At 38.5% G+C, this 18,096-nt stretch overlaps 2 protein-coding genes across 18 annotated transcripts in view; one reads left to right on the top strand and one right to left on the bottom strand.

Moving 5' to 3' along the window:
• Positions 1-18,096, bottom strand: part of MAST2 (microtubule associated serine/threonine kinase 2) — a 225,880-nt gene that overhangs the window by 44,287 nt on the left and 163,497 nt on the right. The gene's annotated exons all lie outside the window — the stretch shown is intronic.
• LOC123599755 (UPF0729 protein C18orf32 homolog) lies at positions 3,723-4,137 on the top strand. Its single transcript, XM_045482060.1, has one exon. It carries the CDS (start codon positions 3,853-3,855, stop codon positions 4,135-4,137), a length of 285 nt encoding a protein of 94 aa, XP_045338016.1. The 5' UTR covers positions 3,723-3,852.

The raw sequence follows: 18,096 nt of genomic DNA, 5'->3' as shown, positions 1-18,096 counted from the left end.
AATTTAAGAAACAAAACAGATGAACATAGGGGAAGAGAAGGAAAAATAAAATAAAAAGAGAGAGGAAAACAAGCCATGAGAGACTCCTAAATACAGAGAACTGAGAGATGCTGGAGGGGTGGTGGGTACGGGAATGGACTAAATGGGTGATGAGCATTAAGGAGAGCACTACTGAGATGAGCACTGGATGTTATATGTAAGTGATGAATCACTAAATTCTATTCCTGAATTCATTATTACACTATATGTTAACCAATTTGGATTTAAATAAAATTTTAAACATTTAAAAATTTATCAAATTATATACTTTAAAACAAAAACTTTGTAAGTTAAATTTTATTCATGGTACACAATTTTTTGCTCCTTTTATTCTGAGTCTAGTACAATTGAAGATGGTTCATATTTTTAGAAATTTTAGGTCTTTTTGCAATTTAGTTTTAAATTTATTTTGTGAGTTGGTTTTATTATAGATGAAAAATAAATGTCACAAAGATACGTAGCTCCCAATGGAAGAAGTCCATTACTGGCTCTATTTATTAGATCGTGATACTTGTTTTTCAATTCCACCCAAAGGATGGTAAATTTCTATCTTCTTGTGGTAACAAGCAGTTTCTCTTGAAGATGAATAGAAACGTTTATGTTATTATATTTTTAACAAATAGGTTCAAAATCTATTAAACCTTTCATTTGGAAGAGGAGAAACATGTTATTTCCAATGTTTTTATGAGGTAGATTTACCTGTTTTAATAGGTGGCATCAGTTTGTCAACAAAATGACATACAGATGGGAACACATCCAAAAATTCATTTTTCAAAATACTCTTTCCATGGCACAAATTTCTTTCAAAACGCAGCTACTTTTTCACTCACTGTTACATGTCACCTTCACCTTGAAGGGATAGACTAAGAATATCTGCCACTGTTGCCCACCCTCCATCCCCAATTCCTAGGCAGCATACTACTAAAAACCACTTGTTAGCACAGAAAAGTTCACCAAATGTGGAGCACTTGACATTTTGTAAAAGAAAACTGCTACAACATTTAGTTTGACCATTCTTTTAATTTGCCACAAGACAACCAGTAAATTTCCTTCTTACACAAACCATTTCAAAGGTTCCCTCCATATTGTATTACAAAGTTTTGTGAAAATGCATCTGTAAGAGAACAGGTGGTTGCCAGGGTCGGGGATGGAGATGGGTGAAATAGGTGAAGGGATTAAGAGTACACTTATTCTGGGGCGCCTGGGTGGCGCAGTCGGTTAAGCGTCCGACTTCAGCCAGGTCACGATCTCACGGTCCGTGAGTTCGAGCCCCGCGTCAGGCTCTGGGCTGATGGCTCAGAGCCTGGAGCCTGTTTCCGATTCTGTGTCTCCCTCTCTCTCTGCCCCTCCCCCGTTCATGCTCTGTCTCTCTCTGTCCCAAAAATAAAAATAAAACGTTGAAAAAAAAAAAAGAGTACACTTATTCTGATGAGCACTGAGTAATGGATAGAATTGTTGAATCATATTGTATAGGTGAAACTAATATAATACTGTATGTCAACTATAGTGGAATTAAAAACAGAGACTTAAGTAATAGCAAAAACTGGGGGGGAATGCGCCTGTAAGCTGCAATATGTTACAATATGATCAAGGGAAATGATGACTGAGGGTATAGAGGGGCTCAACTCTGTTCATGGTATATTATGTACACCTTGTGACACAGGGTCTAATGTGGGTAGTACCATTGTCAATCCATATTAGTGCTAGTAAAACCTGATTTAATTCTCAATTTTCATTGTAAAAAATAAGTAGAAGTTTTATTATTTTCCCCTCATGCCCAAATAGATTGTCTTTAGAGAACCACTTTGGAGAATGTTGCTATTCAAAAATTCTAGGTAGTAGAATGACAAGTACTAAGTGATACATTAGGAAGAAAATGTCCAATTTCAAAATTTATAATGAACTGAGTAGAAAGAAAAAAGGAGTTAGGGGTTTCTTCAAATAACTCAAATGAAAGGTGATTAGGGCCTCCATATGACCATAACAAAGTCAGAATATATTCACCCAGAATTAGTTTATTAAAGGCTTTCTCTCTCTCTCTCTCTCTTTTTTTAAGACAGCGAGAGAGCACTAGAGGATGAGGGGCAGAGAGAGGGGGGGAGAGAGAGAATCCCAAGCAGACTCTGTGCTGTCAGTGCAGAGCCCAACATGTTGTGAGCCCAATATCTCACAAACCATGAGCCAAAATCAAGAGTCAGATGCTCAACCGATTGAGCCACCCAGGCATCCTGGCTTTTTCTAAGTCTTAAACTGAATATGTCCTCTGTTTCTCCTCTGTTGGCCTATTTCTAAATCCTTGATGGCATCTGTCATAACTAAAGGCACTGTATAGTTAGTTCATCTTTATTCCCGTGTCAATAAGGTAAATACTTGTTAATTTATCAGTTTTTAAGGTTTATGCATTTGTTCATTACAACTTTATAGAGCTGGTTCACAAATCAACACTTTAATATCAGATATGGCCAACAAAGTAAGGAAATGGTTTGCAAGTTGTGGGGTAGTTGCCAGGACACAGCCAAAACCCCTTGCCTGTGTCTGTGATGGTAATGTCTCGCAAGAAAATTCTGTAGTTCAAAAGGAAATAATAATGGATTCCCAGTACCTGAAAGCTGACAAAATAATAAACATTTTAATAAGCATTCCTTCCAACTGGCCAGGCTCCAATAGACTTTTCAAAGATACTATTCTGACACTAACTGGGTGTACTGAAATTTAACCACACAGAGTTAGTGCAGATCTGACAGATAGGGCAAGGTCCTCAAGCCTGCCTCACTTCTACACCAACTATAAATCTTCAGGGAAGGAAGGTGGCAAAGCCACCTGTACTGTGGACATATTGACTATAAATTCAGAGGTTTCTACAGCTCCCCCCTCCACATTCAATAATTCACTAAAACAAGTCATAGAACTCAGAAAGCGTTATATTTACTATTACAGTTTTATTATAAAGGATGCACATGAGCAAGGTCAGGGAAGGAATGCAGAGCTCCTGTGCCCTCTCCTTATGTAATCAGGGTGTGTTGCCCTCCTGGCACATAAATTGTTCACCAACCAGAATGTTCTACTCTGAGCTTGCTATCTACAGTTTTTATTGTGGTCTCACTAAACAGATATAATTAAATCATTGGCTGCACAACTGAACTAAATCTCCGGCTCCAATTCCTTCCCCAGGATGGCCCAAAGTTCTAAATTTCTAAACATGCAATTGGTCTTCCTTCCTGGTGACCAAGCCTCCATCTTGAAGCTACCTAAAGGGCCACCTTGAACTGCCCCATTAGCTAACAAAGACACTCCTATCATTCAGGATGTTCCAAGGTTTCTAGAAGCTCTGTACCAGGAACCTGAGATAAAGACCAGAGAAACTGTTTATTATACCACCAGATGCCATGGCCTAAAAAGTTTGTGCTACTTTTCCTAGGTTTTCTCTACTTCTGCAACATTCATTTTACCTTAAAAAGTCAAAATTACTAATATGATGGTTGTAACAGAATAAAATCAATATTTGAATTGGTCTTGTTTTGAGAGAAAATTAAGATGTTAGAATGGAGATGGTTGTGGGGATGGGTTACAAACATGATGGGGTGTAAGGAGTGCACTTGTGATGAACACCAGGTGTTGTACAGAAGTGCTGAATCACTGTACTGTACATCTGAAACTACCATGACACTGTATGTTAACTAACTGGAATTTAAATAAAAACTTTAAAAAATGGAACTATCCTACAATCTGGTAACTGCACTGCTAGGTATTTATACAAAGAATACAAAAATATGAATTCAAGGGGCTACATGCACCCGATGCCTGATTTTCCACATGGACCTGGTGGTCGCGGTGTGGGAACTCCAGCCTGGGAGGATGGTGTGCATCCCTTGCTGCGTCATGGTTCTGCTCTGGATCTACAAAGAATTCCTGGTGCCATACATATGCCCTCTGCTTTCCCCTTTTGTTAGTCGCATATGGCCTAGAAAAGTTCTTCTAAAATCCCATGATAAAAACAAAGGCAAAGCAGACTGCAAGGGTGCAGACATAAGTGGACTACCAACAAAAAGACCAAAGGAAATCTCTGATAAAAATAAAGACTTAAAGGGATTGTTCTAAAGGATCTCACTGTTTTAAAAACGGACGTGATAATATGAAGCACCTTGCTTGTAATGGTCTCTGACCTTTTTCTGAGACTAGGATTTGGGATAGGTAGCTTAGATACTTACCCAATACTAATCAGGAAATACATGATATTTATATTTAAAATGTGTTTAGTGGGGCGCCTGGGTGGCTCAGTAGGTTAAGCGTCCGACTTCAGCTCAGGTCATGATCTTGCAGTCCGTAAGTTCGAGCCCCACGTCAGGCTCTGTGCTGACAGCTCAGAGCCTGGAGCCTGCTTCTGATTCTGTGTCTCCCTCTCTCTCTCTGCCCCTCCCCCACTCGTGCTCTGTCTCTCTGTCTCTCTCTCTCTCAAAAATAAAAATAAACATTAAAAAAAATAAAATGTGTTCAGTTATATTTAATGATCTCATTCCTGTGTTCCTTTTTCATTAAGGTAGCTTTCATTTCTATTATTGCAGTTATGAATAAATAGGTTTGTGCCAGTAGGCACTGCTACTAAATCAGTACTCAGAAATCCTTGAGCCTCTAGCTTTTGTTCAAGCTCTTTGAATTTGAGCAGAGTACAATGTTACAGTGAAATAGTGCAATGAGACTACGCAGTGAAAGGAAAAGGGGTTTGGGGGGATGCTAAGGACCTGAAACATAAAGATACAATTACTGCTCAATACAACAGAGAAGCTTACTCAGGAGAGTAGTAATTACTGCTTCTGTCTGTGAGGAAAATAGAAAAGACAGGAAAATAGGGGAAACACCTTTGAAAAATGTAATACTTTTAAATATCTAATGTACGTTATAAAATTCTAATCCTGTTGCATTCTTTCTATTCTTACAAAGTATACCAAATATTCTGTTCAGTGGGGGGGAAAAAAAAAGAAAGAAACAGCCTTAGTGTCCATCAACTGATGAATGAATAAAGAAGATGTCAGATACACACACAAACACACACACTGGAATATTACTTGGCCATAAAAAAGAATGAACTTTTGCCATCTGCAACAACATGGATGAGCTAGAGAGTATTATGCTAAGTGAAATACGTGACAGACAAACACCATATGATTTCACTCATGTGGAATTTAAGAAACAAAACAAAGAGCAAGGGGTAAAAAAAAGAGACAGTGAGATGCAAACCAAGAAACAGGCTCTTAACTATAGAGAATGGATAGTTACCAGAAGGGAGGTGGGTGGGGGGATGGGTTAAATAGGGGATTAAGGGGTGCAATTGTTGCAATGAGTACTGAATGATGTATGGAAGTATTGAATCACTATACTGCATATCTGAAACTAGTATTACACTGTATGTTAACTAACTGGAACTTTTTGTTTTTTGTTTTTTTAAAAAAGAGAGAGCATGAGCAGTAGAGAGAGAGACTGTTAAGCAGGCTCCAAGCCCAGTGCAGAGCCCGATGAAGGGCTTCATCTCAAGACCCGCAGATCATGACCTGAGTCAAAATCAAGAGTCGGGTACTTAACTGACTGAGCCTCCCAGGTATCCCAGTAACTGGAATTTAAATAAAAACTTTACAAAATAAGAAAATTAAGATGTTAGAATGTTAACATTTTGAAGAAAATATTTAATTCTTTCATTAAAATTTGTTTGTTTTTGACAGAGAGCGCGTGCGGGCGCGCGCACACTCAAGTGGGGGAGGGGCAGAGAGAGACACACACAGAATCTGAAGCAGGCTCCAGGCTCTGAGCTGTCAGCACAGAGCCTCACACAGGGCTCAAACCCATGAACTACAAGATCATGACCCGAACCAAAGTCGGCTGCTTAACCAACTGAGCCACCCAGGTTACCCTAATTTAATTCTTAACAATCACATTATTGAGAAGAACTCTTTCATAAAAAGAGCCAGAAATGGATCAACAGGACAAAAAAAAAAAAAAAATCTTGTCAGGACAGAAAGCCCAGCGGCCTACAAAGTAGGCTTTTTCAACTTTACCAAGCAGTTTAGCAGTCGGAGGAGGTAGTTCAAAGGCAAGTAGTCATCCACCCCAGAGAAACAAAGTTATAATGAAACATATAAACAGAACTGGGAACAGTCAGTTGACCTTGGACCAGTTCCTTCACTTACATAGTTTAGTTATAAAGGAATGTAAGCATATAGCAAGCTCCTATGTAAATACCACCCAGGTTAACAATACCATCTTCCAAAATCCCTTTACATAATCTTTCCAAAGTCCCTCCCCTTTCTCAATACAGGTAAACATCATTGCCCTTACTTTTATGGTAATCATTTCTTTACAGATTTATCAACTAAGTATGCATCTCTAAATACTTTTTTCATACACCTTAAAAAACTGAGAAATAATTAATACATTATAAAATCCAACCTTTTAAAGTGTACAGTTTAGTGGTTTTTAGTATATTCACAAAGTTGTACAACTATTACCACTATCTACTTCCAGCACATTTTTATCACTCAAAAAGGAAACTGTCCCTGTTAACAATCACTCATTCTCCTCTCCCATCAAGCCCCTGGCAAACCACTAATTTACTTTCTGTTTCTATGGAATTGCCTATCCTAGACATTTCATAGAAATGGAATTATAGGGGCGCCTGGGTGGCGCAGTCGGTTAAGCGTCCAACTTCAGCCAGGTCACGATCTCGCGGTCCGTGAGTTCGAGCCCCGCGTCGGGCTCTGGGCTGATGGCTCAGAGCCTGGAGCCTGTTTCCGATTCTGTGTCTCCCTCTCTCTCTGCCCCTCCCCCGTTCATGCTCTGTCTCTCTCTGTTCCAAAAATAAATAAACGTTGAAAAAAAAAAAAATTAAAAAAAAAAAAAAAAAAAGAAATGGAATTATATAGGGGCGCCTGGGTGGCTCAGTCGGTTAAGCGTCCGACTTCGGCTCAGGTCATGATCTCACGGTCTGTGAGTTCGAGCCCCGCGTCGGGCTCTGTGCTGACAGCTCAGAGCCTGGAGCCTGTTTCAGATTCTGTGTCTCCCTCTCTCTCTGCCCCTCCCTTGTTCATGCTCTGTCTCTCTCTGTCTCAAAAATAAATAAACATTAAAAAATTAAAAAAAAAAAGAAATGGAATTATACAAGTAAGTGACATCTCATGTTCTACTTTGTCTATCTTTAAAACTTTATATGAGGGGCGCCTGGATGGCTCAGTCGGTTAAGCGTCCGACTTCGGCTCAGGTCATGATCTCACGGTCCGTGAGTTCGAGCCCCGCATCGGGCTCTGTGCTGACCGCTCAGAGCCCGGAGCCTGTTTCAGATTCTGTCTCCCTCTCTCTCTGACCCTCCCCCGTTCATGCTCTGTCTCTCTCTGTCTCAAAAATAAATAAACGTTAAAAAAAAAATTTAATAAAAAAAAAAACTTTATATGAAAAAAATGCCAAACTGTTTTTATAAAATGGTTCTACCAATTTATATTTCCACCAGTAGTGTTGTAGGATTACCATTGTTTCATATACTTATCTACACTTGGTTTTGTCACTTTAAGCCATTTTTGGTGGCCACATAATGGAGTCTCATTGCAATTTTATTTTGCATTTCCATGATTACTAAAGAGATTAAAGTATCTTTTCATGTATTTATTGGCCATTTGTATTGCTTTTGTTAACTAATTCCTGTTCAAGTCTCTTAGCTGTTTTTCAGTCATACTATTTTTTATTTTATTGATTTGCTGGAATTCTCTTAAAGGTTCTGAAGGCAAGCCCTTTGTCAGTTTTAAGCATCATAACATCTTCTTCCACTTTGTGGCTTGCTTTTTCACAGTATCATCATCTTCTTTTTTTTAAGTTTATTTATTTTGAGAGAGAAAGAGAGAGCAAAGGAGGGGCAGAGAGAGAGAGAGAGAGAGAGAGAGAGAGAAAGAGAGAGAGAGAGAGAGAGAGAGAGAGAGAGAGAGAGAGAGAATATCCCAAGCAGACCCCACACACAGTACAGAGCCCTATATGGGACTCCAACTCACGAACTGTGAGACCATGACATGAGCTGAAACCAAGAGTCAGATACTTACCTGACTGAGCCACCCAAGTGCCCCCACAATATTTTCTGATGACTACAAAGTCTTAATTTTAAGGTAGTCAAATGTATTATCCTTCTCCTTTATGTTCTTAAAAAATATTCCCTTTATGCTCTTTTAAGATATTCTCCCGCACACTTTCTAAAAGTTTAGTGTTTTGACTTTCACCATTTAAACCTACAATTTAATGTGTATCAAATCATGTTGTATACTTTAAATAGCTTACAATTGTATTTATCAGTTATACCTTAATGAAACTGAGGAAAAAAAAATCTAAAATTCACCAGAATTGATATCTGTGAAGAAAGAGTTAAATCTGGGGCACCTGGGTAGCTCAGTCAGTTAGCATCTGACTTCAGCTCAGATTATGATCTCACCAATCATAGGTTTGAGCCCCACATAGGGCTCTCTATTAACAGCAGAGACCCCGCTCTGGATCCTGTTTCCCTCGTGCTCGCACTCTGTCTCTCTCTCTCTCTCTCTCTCTCTCTCTCAAAAATAAACAATAAAAAAAAGAGGGTTAAATTTTTCAGTGTCTCCATATGGTATACAATTGGCCCAGTGTTACTTTCACCATAAATCAAGTGTCCATATATGTATACATTTGTTTCTGGGATCTTCTTTTTCCTTCTCTTTCATCTACTCTTCAGTACTCCTTATTTAAGTTAAGGGTATCATTACTCATTAATCACCCAACCAGGAAATCTAGAGATAACTAACTCTAATTCCTACTTATTTAATCTCATAAAATTTTCTCATATTCATATATTTTCTCCATTTCTAACACTCCCTTCCATCTTGACAATGGCAATGGTCTCCTCACTGGTTCTGCAACTGCCAGAGTATCCTTACTTTTGTACTCCGAAACACCCTGGACATATATTTAGTAAAGCCCTTAACATATTTAATTAGGTGAAAACTTGACTGCCCCCATGAAGACACACAGCTTCCCCTGCAGCTCTCTCAAATAAGAACTGTTGGCTGTCACACATCCCTTTATATCACTGGACATAGAGGTGGGGTAGGTATTTTGCTGGCTCCTTATGTTCTCTTCCAGGTACTCTCCATCTTAATACCACCGAATCATCCCCATCAGTGTCTAGAAGGCATCCCAAACTTAAATTCCCAAGGATTGGAGATCCTGGAATCAAATGCTGATTTTTGGGGGGATGAGGTTTCTAGATGACACAAGGTAGAAAGATTAGAGGTAGTGCTTAGAGAGCAGTAGGAAGAATAAAACTAAAATTAGTTTAAAACAGTCCAAGTAACTGAGGTACTATGGAGAAGAAGCTCACTAGAAAACAAGAGTTCAAACAACCAAAAGTCCTAAGAACTGAAAAATCAGCGAATGTATTCAAACCATCAAGAATAACAGGAGTTAGAACTGAAGAGTAATAGTGAGTCAAGAGCTAAGATAACTACAGGTGCATTGATGGGTAGTGATACAATTTAATGGTATAAGATTAAAAGTTTGGGGGCATTAAGAAAAAGAGAGAGAGAATAATGAAAAGATAAGGACATCTTCTCTTCCTTTCAGGCCCAATGCTGTAAGGCCATGGGAGAGGTAAAAACTAACACTTGAGAGGGTTGTAGGACAATCTTATTCTAACCTTTCCCTTTCCCACAGGATTCCACTAGAACAAGATTGAGCAGGGGCACCTGGGTGGCTCAGTCAGTTAAGCATCTGACTTTGGCTCAGGTTGTGATCTCCTGGCTCCTGGGTTCGAGCCCCATGTCAGGCTCTGTGCTGATAGCTCAGAGCTGGGAGCCTGTTTTGGACTCTCAGTGTGCCCCCCCACCACCAAAATAAATAAACATTAAAAAAAATTTTTTTAAAGAACAAGATTGAGCATATAGGAGATTTTGCTGATAATAAATTCCAGAAGGTACATTGGAAGGGTTTCAAGAGTCAGAGGGTTGAGAAAAAGGGGCAAAACAGGGAATATTCTGGAATTTATAGGAATTAAGAATGTAGCATACAGGAAAGGAGGGTACCAGGGGATTCCTGTAGTGACAGAGATAAACAGGAATAAGGGATGATGAAATTAGCCCTAGTGGATTCAAGGAAGATGGAGTGATGAGCCTGCAAGTGTTAGGGAGTAAAGAGGAATGAATCCTGGGACTTGCTCCAAAGCCTCAAGGAAGTCATACTCTAAATCCCAGTACACTCATTGAAAATTAGATGATATTTAACAAACATCATATAAACATACATGCCCACTGACCTGTTAATCTTATTCCAAAAATTTACACAGTATATTCCATGACTCACTAGTTTCATGTCTACATACACAGGCAGAGAATCCGTAAGGACACAGTTGAATTCTACAGCACCACCAATCAACTGGACATAACTGACATGTATAGACTACTTAATCCAATGACAGCAGAACACACATCCTTCTCAAGATCACATGGAGCATTCACAAAGATAGACCACATTCTGGACCATAAAGCACATCTTAACAAATTTAAAAGAACAGAAATCATACAATGTCTACTTTTAGATCACAATGGAAGCAAACTAGTAATCAATAACAGAAGATAAGTGGAAAATGGCAAAATACTTAGAGATTAAAAACACACTTCAAAATAACACATGAGTCAGAGAAGAAATCTCAAGATAAACATTTTCAACTAAATGAAAATGAAAATACAGCTTACCAAAATTTGTAAGATGCAATGAAACACAGCTTTGAGAGAAATTCATAGCCTTAAATGCATATGTTAGAAAAGAAGATCTAAAATTAATCATCTAAGCCTACACCTTAAGAAACTAGATTAAGTTTAAAGTAAGCTGATGAAATAATAAATACTTGAGAAGAGGTCAATGAAATTGAAAACAGGAAGTCAACAGAGAAAAATCAACAAAACTAAAAGCTGGTTCTTTGAGAAGACCAACAAAATGGATAAACCTCTAGCTAGGCTAAGAAAAAGAGAGAGAAGACAGAAATCACTAATATTAGAAATTAGGGGCACCTGGATGGCTTAGTCGGTTAAGCGGCCGACTTCAGCTCAGGTCACAATCTTGTGGTCTGTGAGTTTGAGCCCCACATCGGGCTCTGTGCTGGCCCCTGGAGCTTGCTTCTGATTCTGTGTCTACCTCTCTCTCTGCCCCTTCCCTGCTTGCTCTCTGTCTCTGTCTCTCTCTCTCTCAAAAGTAATAAACATTTAAAAAAAATTTTTTTTAAAGAAAAATTAAACAACAGACATCATTACAGAGTCCATGGACATTAAAAGGATAACAAAGTGATGCTGTGAACAGCCCTGTGTCCATAAATATGATAACCTAGATTAAATAGACCAATTCCTTAAAAATCAAAATCTACCAAAGCTCTGGCAACAAACAGGCAATCCGAATAGGCTTCTATTAAAGAAAGTAATCAATAATTAATAACCTTCCAAAACAGAAAATACCAGGCCCAGATGTACTCAATCAAACACTTAGTAAGAAATTATAACAGCACTCCACAATCTCCTCAAGAAGACAGAAGCAGAGGGAACTTAACTTACTCTATGAGCCACAATTATCCTAATACCAAAACCAGGCAAAGACATTACAAGACAAAAACTAAAGACCAATCTCTCTCATGAAAGATGTAAAATCCCCCCCCAAAATATTAGCAAATGAAAGCCAACAATGCATAAAAGAAATTATACACCATAACAAGGGGGGATTTATCCCAGGTATGCAAGGCTGGTTCAACATTTGAAAATTAATCAGTGTAATCCATCAAACCAACAAACTAAAGAAGCAAAATCAAATGAGCATATTGGGGCCCCTGGGTGGCTTAGTCAGTTGAGCATCTGACTTCAGCTCAGGTCATGATCTCACAGTTCATGAGTTTGAGCCCTGCCTCAGGCTCACTGTTCTCAGTGCAGAGCCTACTTTGATCTTCTGTCCCCCTCTCTCTCTGCCCCTACCCAGCTTGTGCTCTCTCAAAAATAAATAAAACATTTAAATTTTAAAAATCATATTAACAGATGCAAAAAAAGTATTTGATAAAATCCAAAACCCATTCATGATTTTAAAAACTCAGCAAATTAGGAATAGAAGGAAAAGTTCATCAATTTGATAAAGAACACTTACAAAAAACCTACAGTTATCATCATACTTAATGGTGAGAAACTTGAAACTCTCCCACCATGTGGTACCTTCTCACCACTGCTTTTCAACATTGCAGTGGAAGTCCTAGCTAATGCAGTAAGATAAGGAAATAAAAAGTATACAGATTGAGAAGGGAGAAATAAAACTGTCTTTGTTCACAGAAGACATGATAGCCTATAGAGAAAATCTGAAAAAAAATCAGAAAACATCCTAGAACTAATAAGCTATTACAGCAAAAATTCAGGACACAAGGTTAATATACAAAAGTCAACACTTTACTATATACTCTCAATGAACATGTGGAAATATAAATTAAAAGCCTATTGCCATTCACATTACCACTCCCCAAAAATGAAATACTTAGTTATAAATCCAACAAAATATGTGTAAGATCTAAATGAGGAAAACTACAAAGTTCTGATGTTAGATATCAAAGAAGAACTGCATAAATGGAGAGGGATTCCATATTCATAGATAGGGGGACTCAATATTGTCAAGATGTCAGCTCTTCCCAACTTGATCTATGGATTCAACACAATTCCAATCAAAATCCCAGCAAATTATTTTGTGGACGTTGAGAAACTGATTCTAAAGTTTATATAGAGAAGCAAAAGACCCAAAAATAGCCAACTCAATATTGAAGAAAAAGAACAACGTTGGAGAACTAATGCTATCCAACTTCAAGACTTACTATAAAGCTGTGGTAATCAAGACTGTGTGGTACTGGATAAAGGAAAGACAGATTAATGGAACAATATAGAGACAGAACAGACAGGCAGAAACAAAACCACATAAATACAGTAAACTGATCTTTGACAAAAGAGCAAAAGCAACAAAACAAAACAAATTTAAAAAAAAAAACACAATCTTTTCAACAAATAGTGCTGGAACAAGTGGACATGCCCAAGCAAAAAAAAAAAAAAAAAAAAAAAAAAAGAATAGATATAGCCCTTCATAAAAACTCAAATGTATCACAGACCTAAACCTTGATGACCCTGGCTATGGCAATGACATTTTAAATTTTTTTTTTTCAATGTTTATTTATTTTTGGGACAGAGAGAGACAGAGCATGAACGGGGGAGGGGCAGAGAGAGAGGGAGACACAGAATCGGAAACAGGCTCCAGGCTCTGAGCCATCAGCCCAGAGCCTGACGCGGGGCTCGAACTCACGGACCGCGAGATCGTGACCTGGCTGAAGTCGGACGCTTAACCGACTGCGCCACCCAGGCGCCCCGGCAATGACATTTTAGGCACAACACCGAAGGCATGATCCATGAAAGAAATAATTAAGTTGGGTTTTCATTAAAATTAAAATTAAAATTAAAATTAAAAACTTCTGCTATGCAAAAAAGAATAAGGCAACAAGCCAAAGACTAGGAGAACATGTTTGCAAAAGGCCTCTGATAAAAGACTGTGATCCAAAACAATACAAAGAACACTTAAATCAATGATAAGAAAACAACCTGATTAAAAAACAAGCAAAAAATGTGAACAGACACGTCACCAAAGAAGATGACAAGTAAGCATATGAAAAGATGTTCAGGGGCACCTGGTTAAATGTCCGACTCTTGATATCGGCTCAGGTCATGATCTCACCAATCAAGAGACTGAGCCCCGCGTCAGGCTCTGCACTAAAAATGTGGAATGTGCTTGGGATTCTGTCTCTCCCTCTCTCTCTGCCCCTCCCCTGCTTGTGCAGGCGCTCACTAGTTCTCTCTCTCTCTCAAAATAAACATAAAAAGATGTTCAACATCATAGGCCATTAGGGATATGCAAATTGAAACGAGATACCACTACAAACCTATTAGAATAGCCTAAGTCCAAAACACTGATAACATCAAATGTTGGTGAAGATGTGGAGCAACAGGAACTCTAACTCACTGCTGGTGGGAACGCAAGATAGTACAGACACTTTGGAAGATAGTTTGGCAGTTTCTTACAAAATTAAACATACCCTTAACCACATGTTCCAGCAATCAAGCTCCTTGGTATTTATCCAAATGAACTGAAAACTTATGTCCACAAAAACTCTGCACACAGATGTTTATAACAACTTTATTCATAATTGCCAAATTTGGAAGCCACCAAGATATCCTTCAGTAGGTGAATGGGTTAATAAACTGTGGTACATTGGACAATGGAATATTATTACTCAGTGCTAAAAAGAAATGAGCTATCAAGGCATGGTAAGACATGAAGGACTCTTAAAATGCATATTACTAAGTAAAATGAGCCAATCTGAAAAGGTCTCATACTATATTATTCCAACTATATGACATTCTGGAAGAGGCAAAACTATGGCAACAGTGAACACATTAGTGGATGCCAGGGGTTGGAGGTAGGGAGGGATGAAAAGGCAGAGCACAGGGAGTTTTTACATCAGTGAAACTATTCTCTGTGATAATACAATGACAGATACATGTCATGTACAACACCAAGAGTGAACTCTAATGTAAATTACGGAGTTTGAGGGATAATGATGTGCCAGTGTAGGTTAATCGATTTTAACAAATATACCACTCTGGTGCAGGATATTGATAGTGGGGGAAGCTATATGCTATGGGACAGGGTATATGGGAACTCTGTGTTTTCTGCTCAATTTTGCTGTAAGCCCAGAAACTGCTCTAAAAAACAAAGTTTATTAATTAAAAAACAACAACAACAACGAACTAGGAAGGTTCTATTTCCAGAATTACTAAGTACCTATTAAACTGACCTTGTAGTAGTTATAATCTACTTACATATAGTAAGTATTTAATAATAAATTGAACTGTATGGAATAAATAGACCTACTTTCAAGTCAACGGGCCTCACATTACTCAACAGATTCCAGACTTAAAATTAAAGTTGAAGGGTCTTAGGACATCCTGTGGACCCAAATATCACGATGTATTAAGACTGGAGGATATAATCTAATGTGAAGTTTGATTTGCATGGAACAATCAGTGCTGCTTTTCTCAACATCTAGGTAAGTAGAGAGTCTACAGCCATGAATTGGGCTTTTAAGTCAATTCTTCCCTGGGTCTGAGGCCCACCTGGATTTTCTACAGTGATCTGGGGAGAGATGATGATGATGACAGGTCACATTTATGGAGTACAAACTGTGTTACACGTATTAACTCAAAGCTAGAGTCTACAGCCCTAGGCAGGCTGAAAAGAGCAGATGATGTTCTCAATCAAAGCCACTTGAATAGGGAAGATTTAGTCCTGAACTCTAACTGCCAGGAATCTAAATAAAGAGACAATCATCTCAGAGAGGAGCAGGCACTAGTAACATGCGCAGAATTCACATTATAGTTATGAAATAATGTATAAGGTCTATACAAGCTAAATTTATTTCTATAGATGAAAAGGCCAGGTCAGAGATATATGCTGTTTTTACAAAGTTCTAATGTAGAGTGCACATAACCCAGTCAATTTGAGGGGGAACATACCTAAACACAATGAGAGCTTTACTTTACAGGCTCAGTATGCCTCCAATTCCCTGGTCCCCCCTGTGCTCTTGTGGTGTCTTCTAATATGAGAGTTAGTGTTTGAGAGTTTTATTGATTTCTGGAGAAGGGCCATGAGCACACTGAACAGCTGGATTTGAGCCCAGTAAAGTGAGACCTTTGTCCCAAGGACAAAAATCAATTTCAGAACCACAAGACTCTCATTGTACTTAGACAACTACTCCACATGCACCCTCATTTTCCTTCCTCCAAAGACACAGTAAACTGTGAGAAAAGAGATAAACCCAAGTGAAATAGGTCTGTCTTATCTGGCTTGATGACGAGCTGTTTCACTGCTGTGGTTTTTGTTTGTTTTTTTAATGTTTATTTCTATTTTTTTCTATTGTAATCTGTACTTTTATGCTATTTTTTTTTAATTCTCTTTCAATTCCTAAACATACATCCTTACTTGAAATATTGCCCTATGCTCTGTGGACAATTTACAAACACTTAAAATATTTTCCAGGAAAATTTCATTTCATTTCAACTTGTGAATCCTTTAAGCCTTTTTTTTTTTTTTTTTTTTTTTTAATATCCAAGTTAGTTAGCATACAGTGCAATAATGATTTCAGGAGTAGATTCCAGTGATTCATTTCCTATGTATAACACCCAGTGCTCATCCCAACAAGTGTCTTCCTTAATGCCCCTTGTCCATTTAGCCCATCTCCCCACCCCTAACCCCTCCAGCAACCCTCAGTTTGTTCTCTGTAAGAGTCTCTTATGTTTTGTCCCCCTCCTTGTTTTTGTATTATTTTTGCTTCCCTTATGTTCATCTGTTTTGTATCTTAAATTCCTCATATGAATGAAGTCATATGATATTTGTTTTTCTCTGACTAGTTTCACTTAGCATAATACCCTCTAGTTCCATCCACAGAGTTACAAATGACAAGATTTCATTCTTTTTGATTGCCGAGTAATACTCCATTGTATATATATTCACCACATCTTCATCCATTCAGCTGTCAATGGACATTTGGGTTCTTTCCATACTTTGGCTATTGTTGATAGTGCTGCTATAAACATTGGGGTGCATGTCCCCCTTTGAAACAGCACACCTGTATCTCTTGGATAAATACCTAGCAGTACAATTGCTGGGTCATAAGGTAGTTCTATTCTTAATTTTTTGAGGAACCTCCATACTCCTTTTCCAGGGTGGCTGTACCAGTTTGCATTCCCGCCAGCAGTGCAAAAGAGATTCTCTTTCTCTGCATCCTCGTCAACATCTGTTGCTCCCTGAGTTGTCAATTTCAGCCATTCTGACTGGTGTGAGGTGGTATTTCATTGTGGTTTTAATTTGTATTTCCCTGATGATGAGTGATGTTGAGCATCTTTTCATGTGTCTGTTAGCTATCTGGATGTCTTCTTTGGGAAAGTGTCTATTCATGTCTTTTGCCCATTTTTTTCACTGGATTATTTGTTTTTTGGGTGTTGAGTTTGGTAAGTGCTTTATAGATTTTGGATACTAACCCTTTACCTGATATGTCATTTACAGATATCTTCTCCCATTCTGTTGGTTGCCTTTTAGTTTTGCTGATTGTTTCTTTTGCTGTGCAGAAGCTATTTATTTTTATGAGGTCCCAATAGTTCATTTGTTTATTTCTATTTTTGAAAGAGCACAAGCGGGGGAAGGGCAGACAGAGGGGAGGGGCAGACAGAGGGGGACAGAGGATCTGAATCAGGCTCTGTGCTCACAGCAGTGAGGGCTTGAACTCATGAACTGTGAGATCATGACCTGAGCCGAAGTCAGAGAGACACTTAACCGCTGACCCACCCAGGTGTCCCGCTTTGGTACTCTTTTATTGTCCAAAGACTGACAAGGCCCATGGCTTACCAAACCCAGGCAGCAAGCTCTAAGTGGCTTCCCATGGTTTCAAGCCTGCTCCATTTCCATTACCCCTAGGTCTGGAATTTCCACTGTAAATAATGTAGCAATGAACAGTGTTTAACCGTGCAGCAACCCCTTTAGCAAACGCTCCCCTGGGATGAAAAAATACATGTCTAGGCTAAAATATATGTCTAACTCAAATGAAGTCTTCTGCCTTATAATTTTTTTATATTCCTCAGTCATAGGTAAATAAATCAGTCCTCATACTGGCTAGAGGAGCTCACGTTCCAAAAGGAGGAGAGTCTGAATACATGAGATCATTTGCTTCAATTTCAGTATGTGAAATCAATACCAACATAAATATTCTTCTCACTTTTGTTGACTCCTTTTCTATTTTTTATGAGTTTATTTAAAAAAATTTTTAATGTCTATTTTTGAGAGAGAGAGAGAGAGAGAGAGTGAGCATAAGTAGGGGAGGGGCAGACAACGAGGGAGATACAGAATCCAAAGCAGGTTCCAGGCTCTGAGCTGTCAGCACAGAGCCCGACACAGGGC

Source organism: Leopardus geoffroyi, chromosome C1 (assembly GCF_018350155.1).
Source record: "Leopardus geoffroyi isolate Oge1 chromosome C1, O.geoffroyi_Oge1_pat1.0, whole genome shotgun sequence".
NCBI lineage: Eukaryota > Metazoa > Chordata > Mammalia > Carnivora > Felidae > Leopardus > Leopardus geoffroyi.
The sequence above is the reverse complement of the archived record's forward strand: the minus strand, read 5'-3'. Positions and strand labels throughout refer to the sequence as shown.

What these genes read in the sequence shown, in the direction of transcription:
- LOC123599755 (XM_045482060.1), top strand. Translation starts at nt 3,853, where the DNA reads ATGGACCTGGTGGTCGCGGTGTGGGAACTCCAGCCTGGGAGGATGGTG.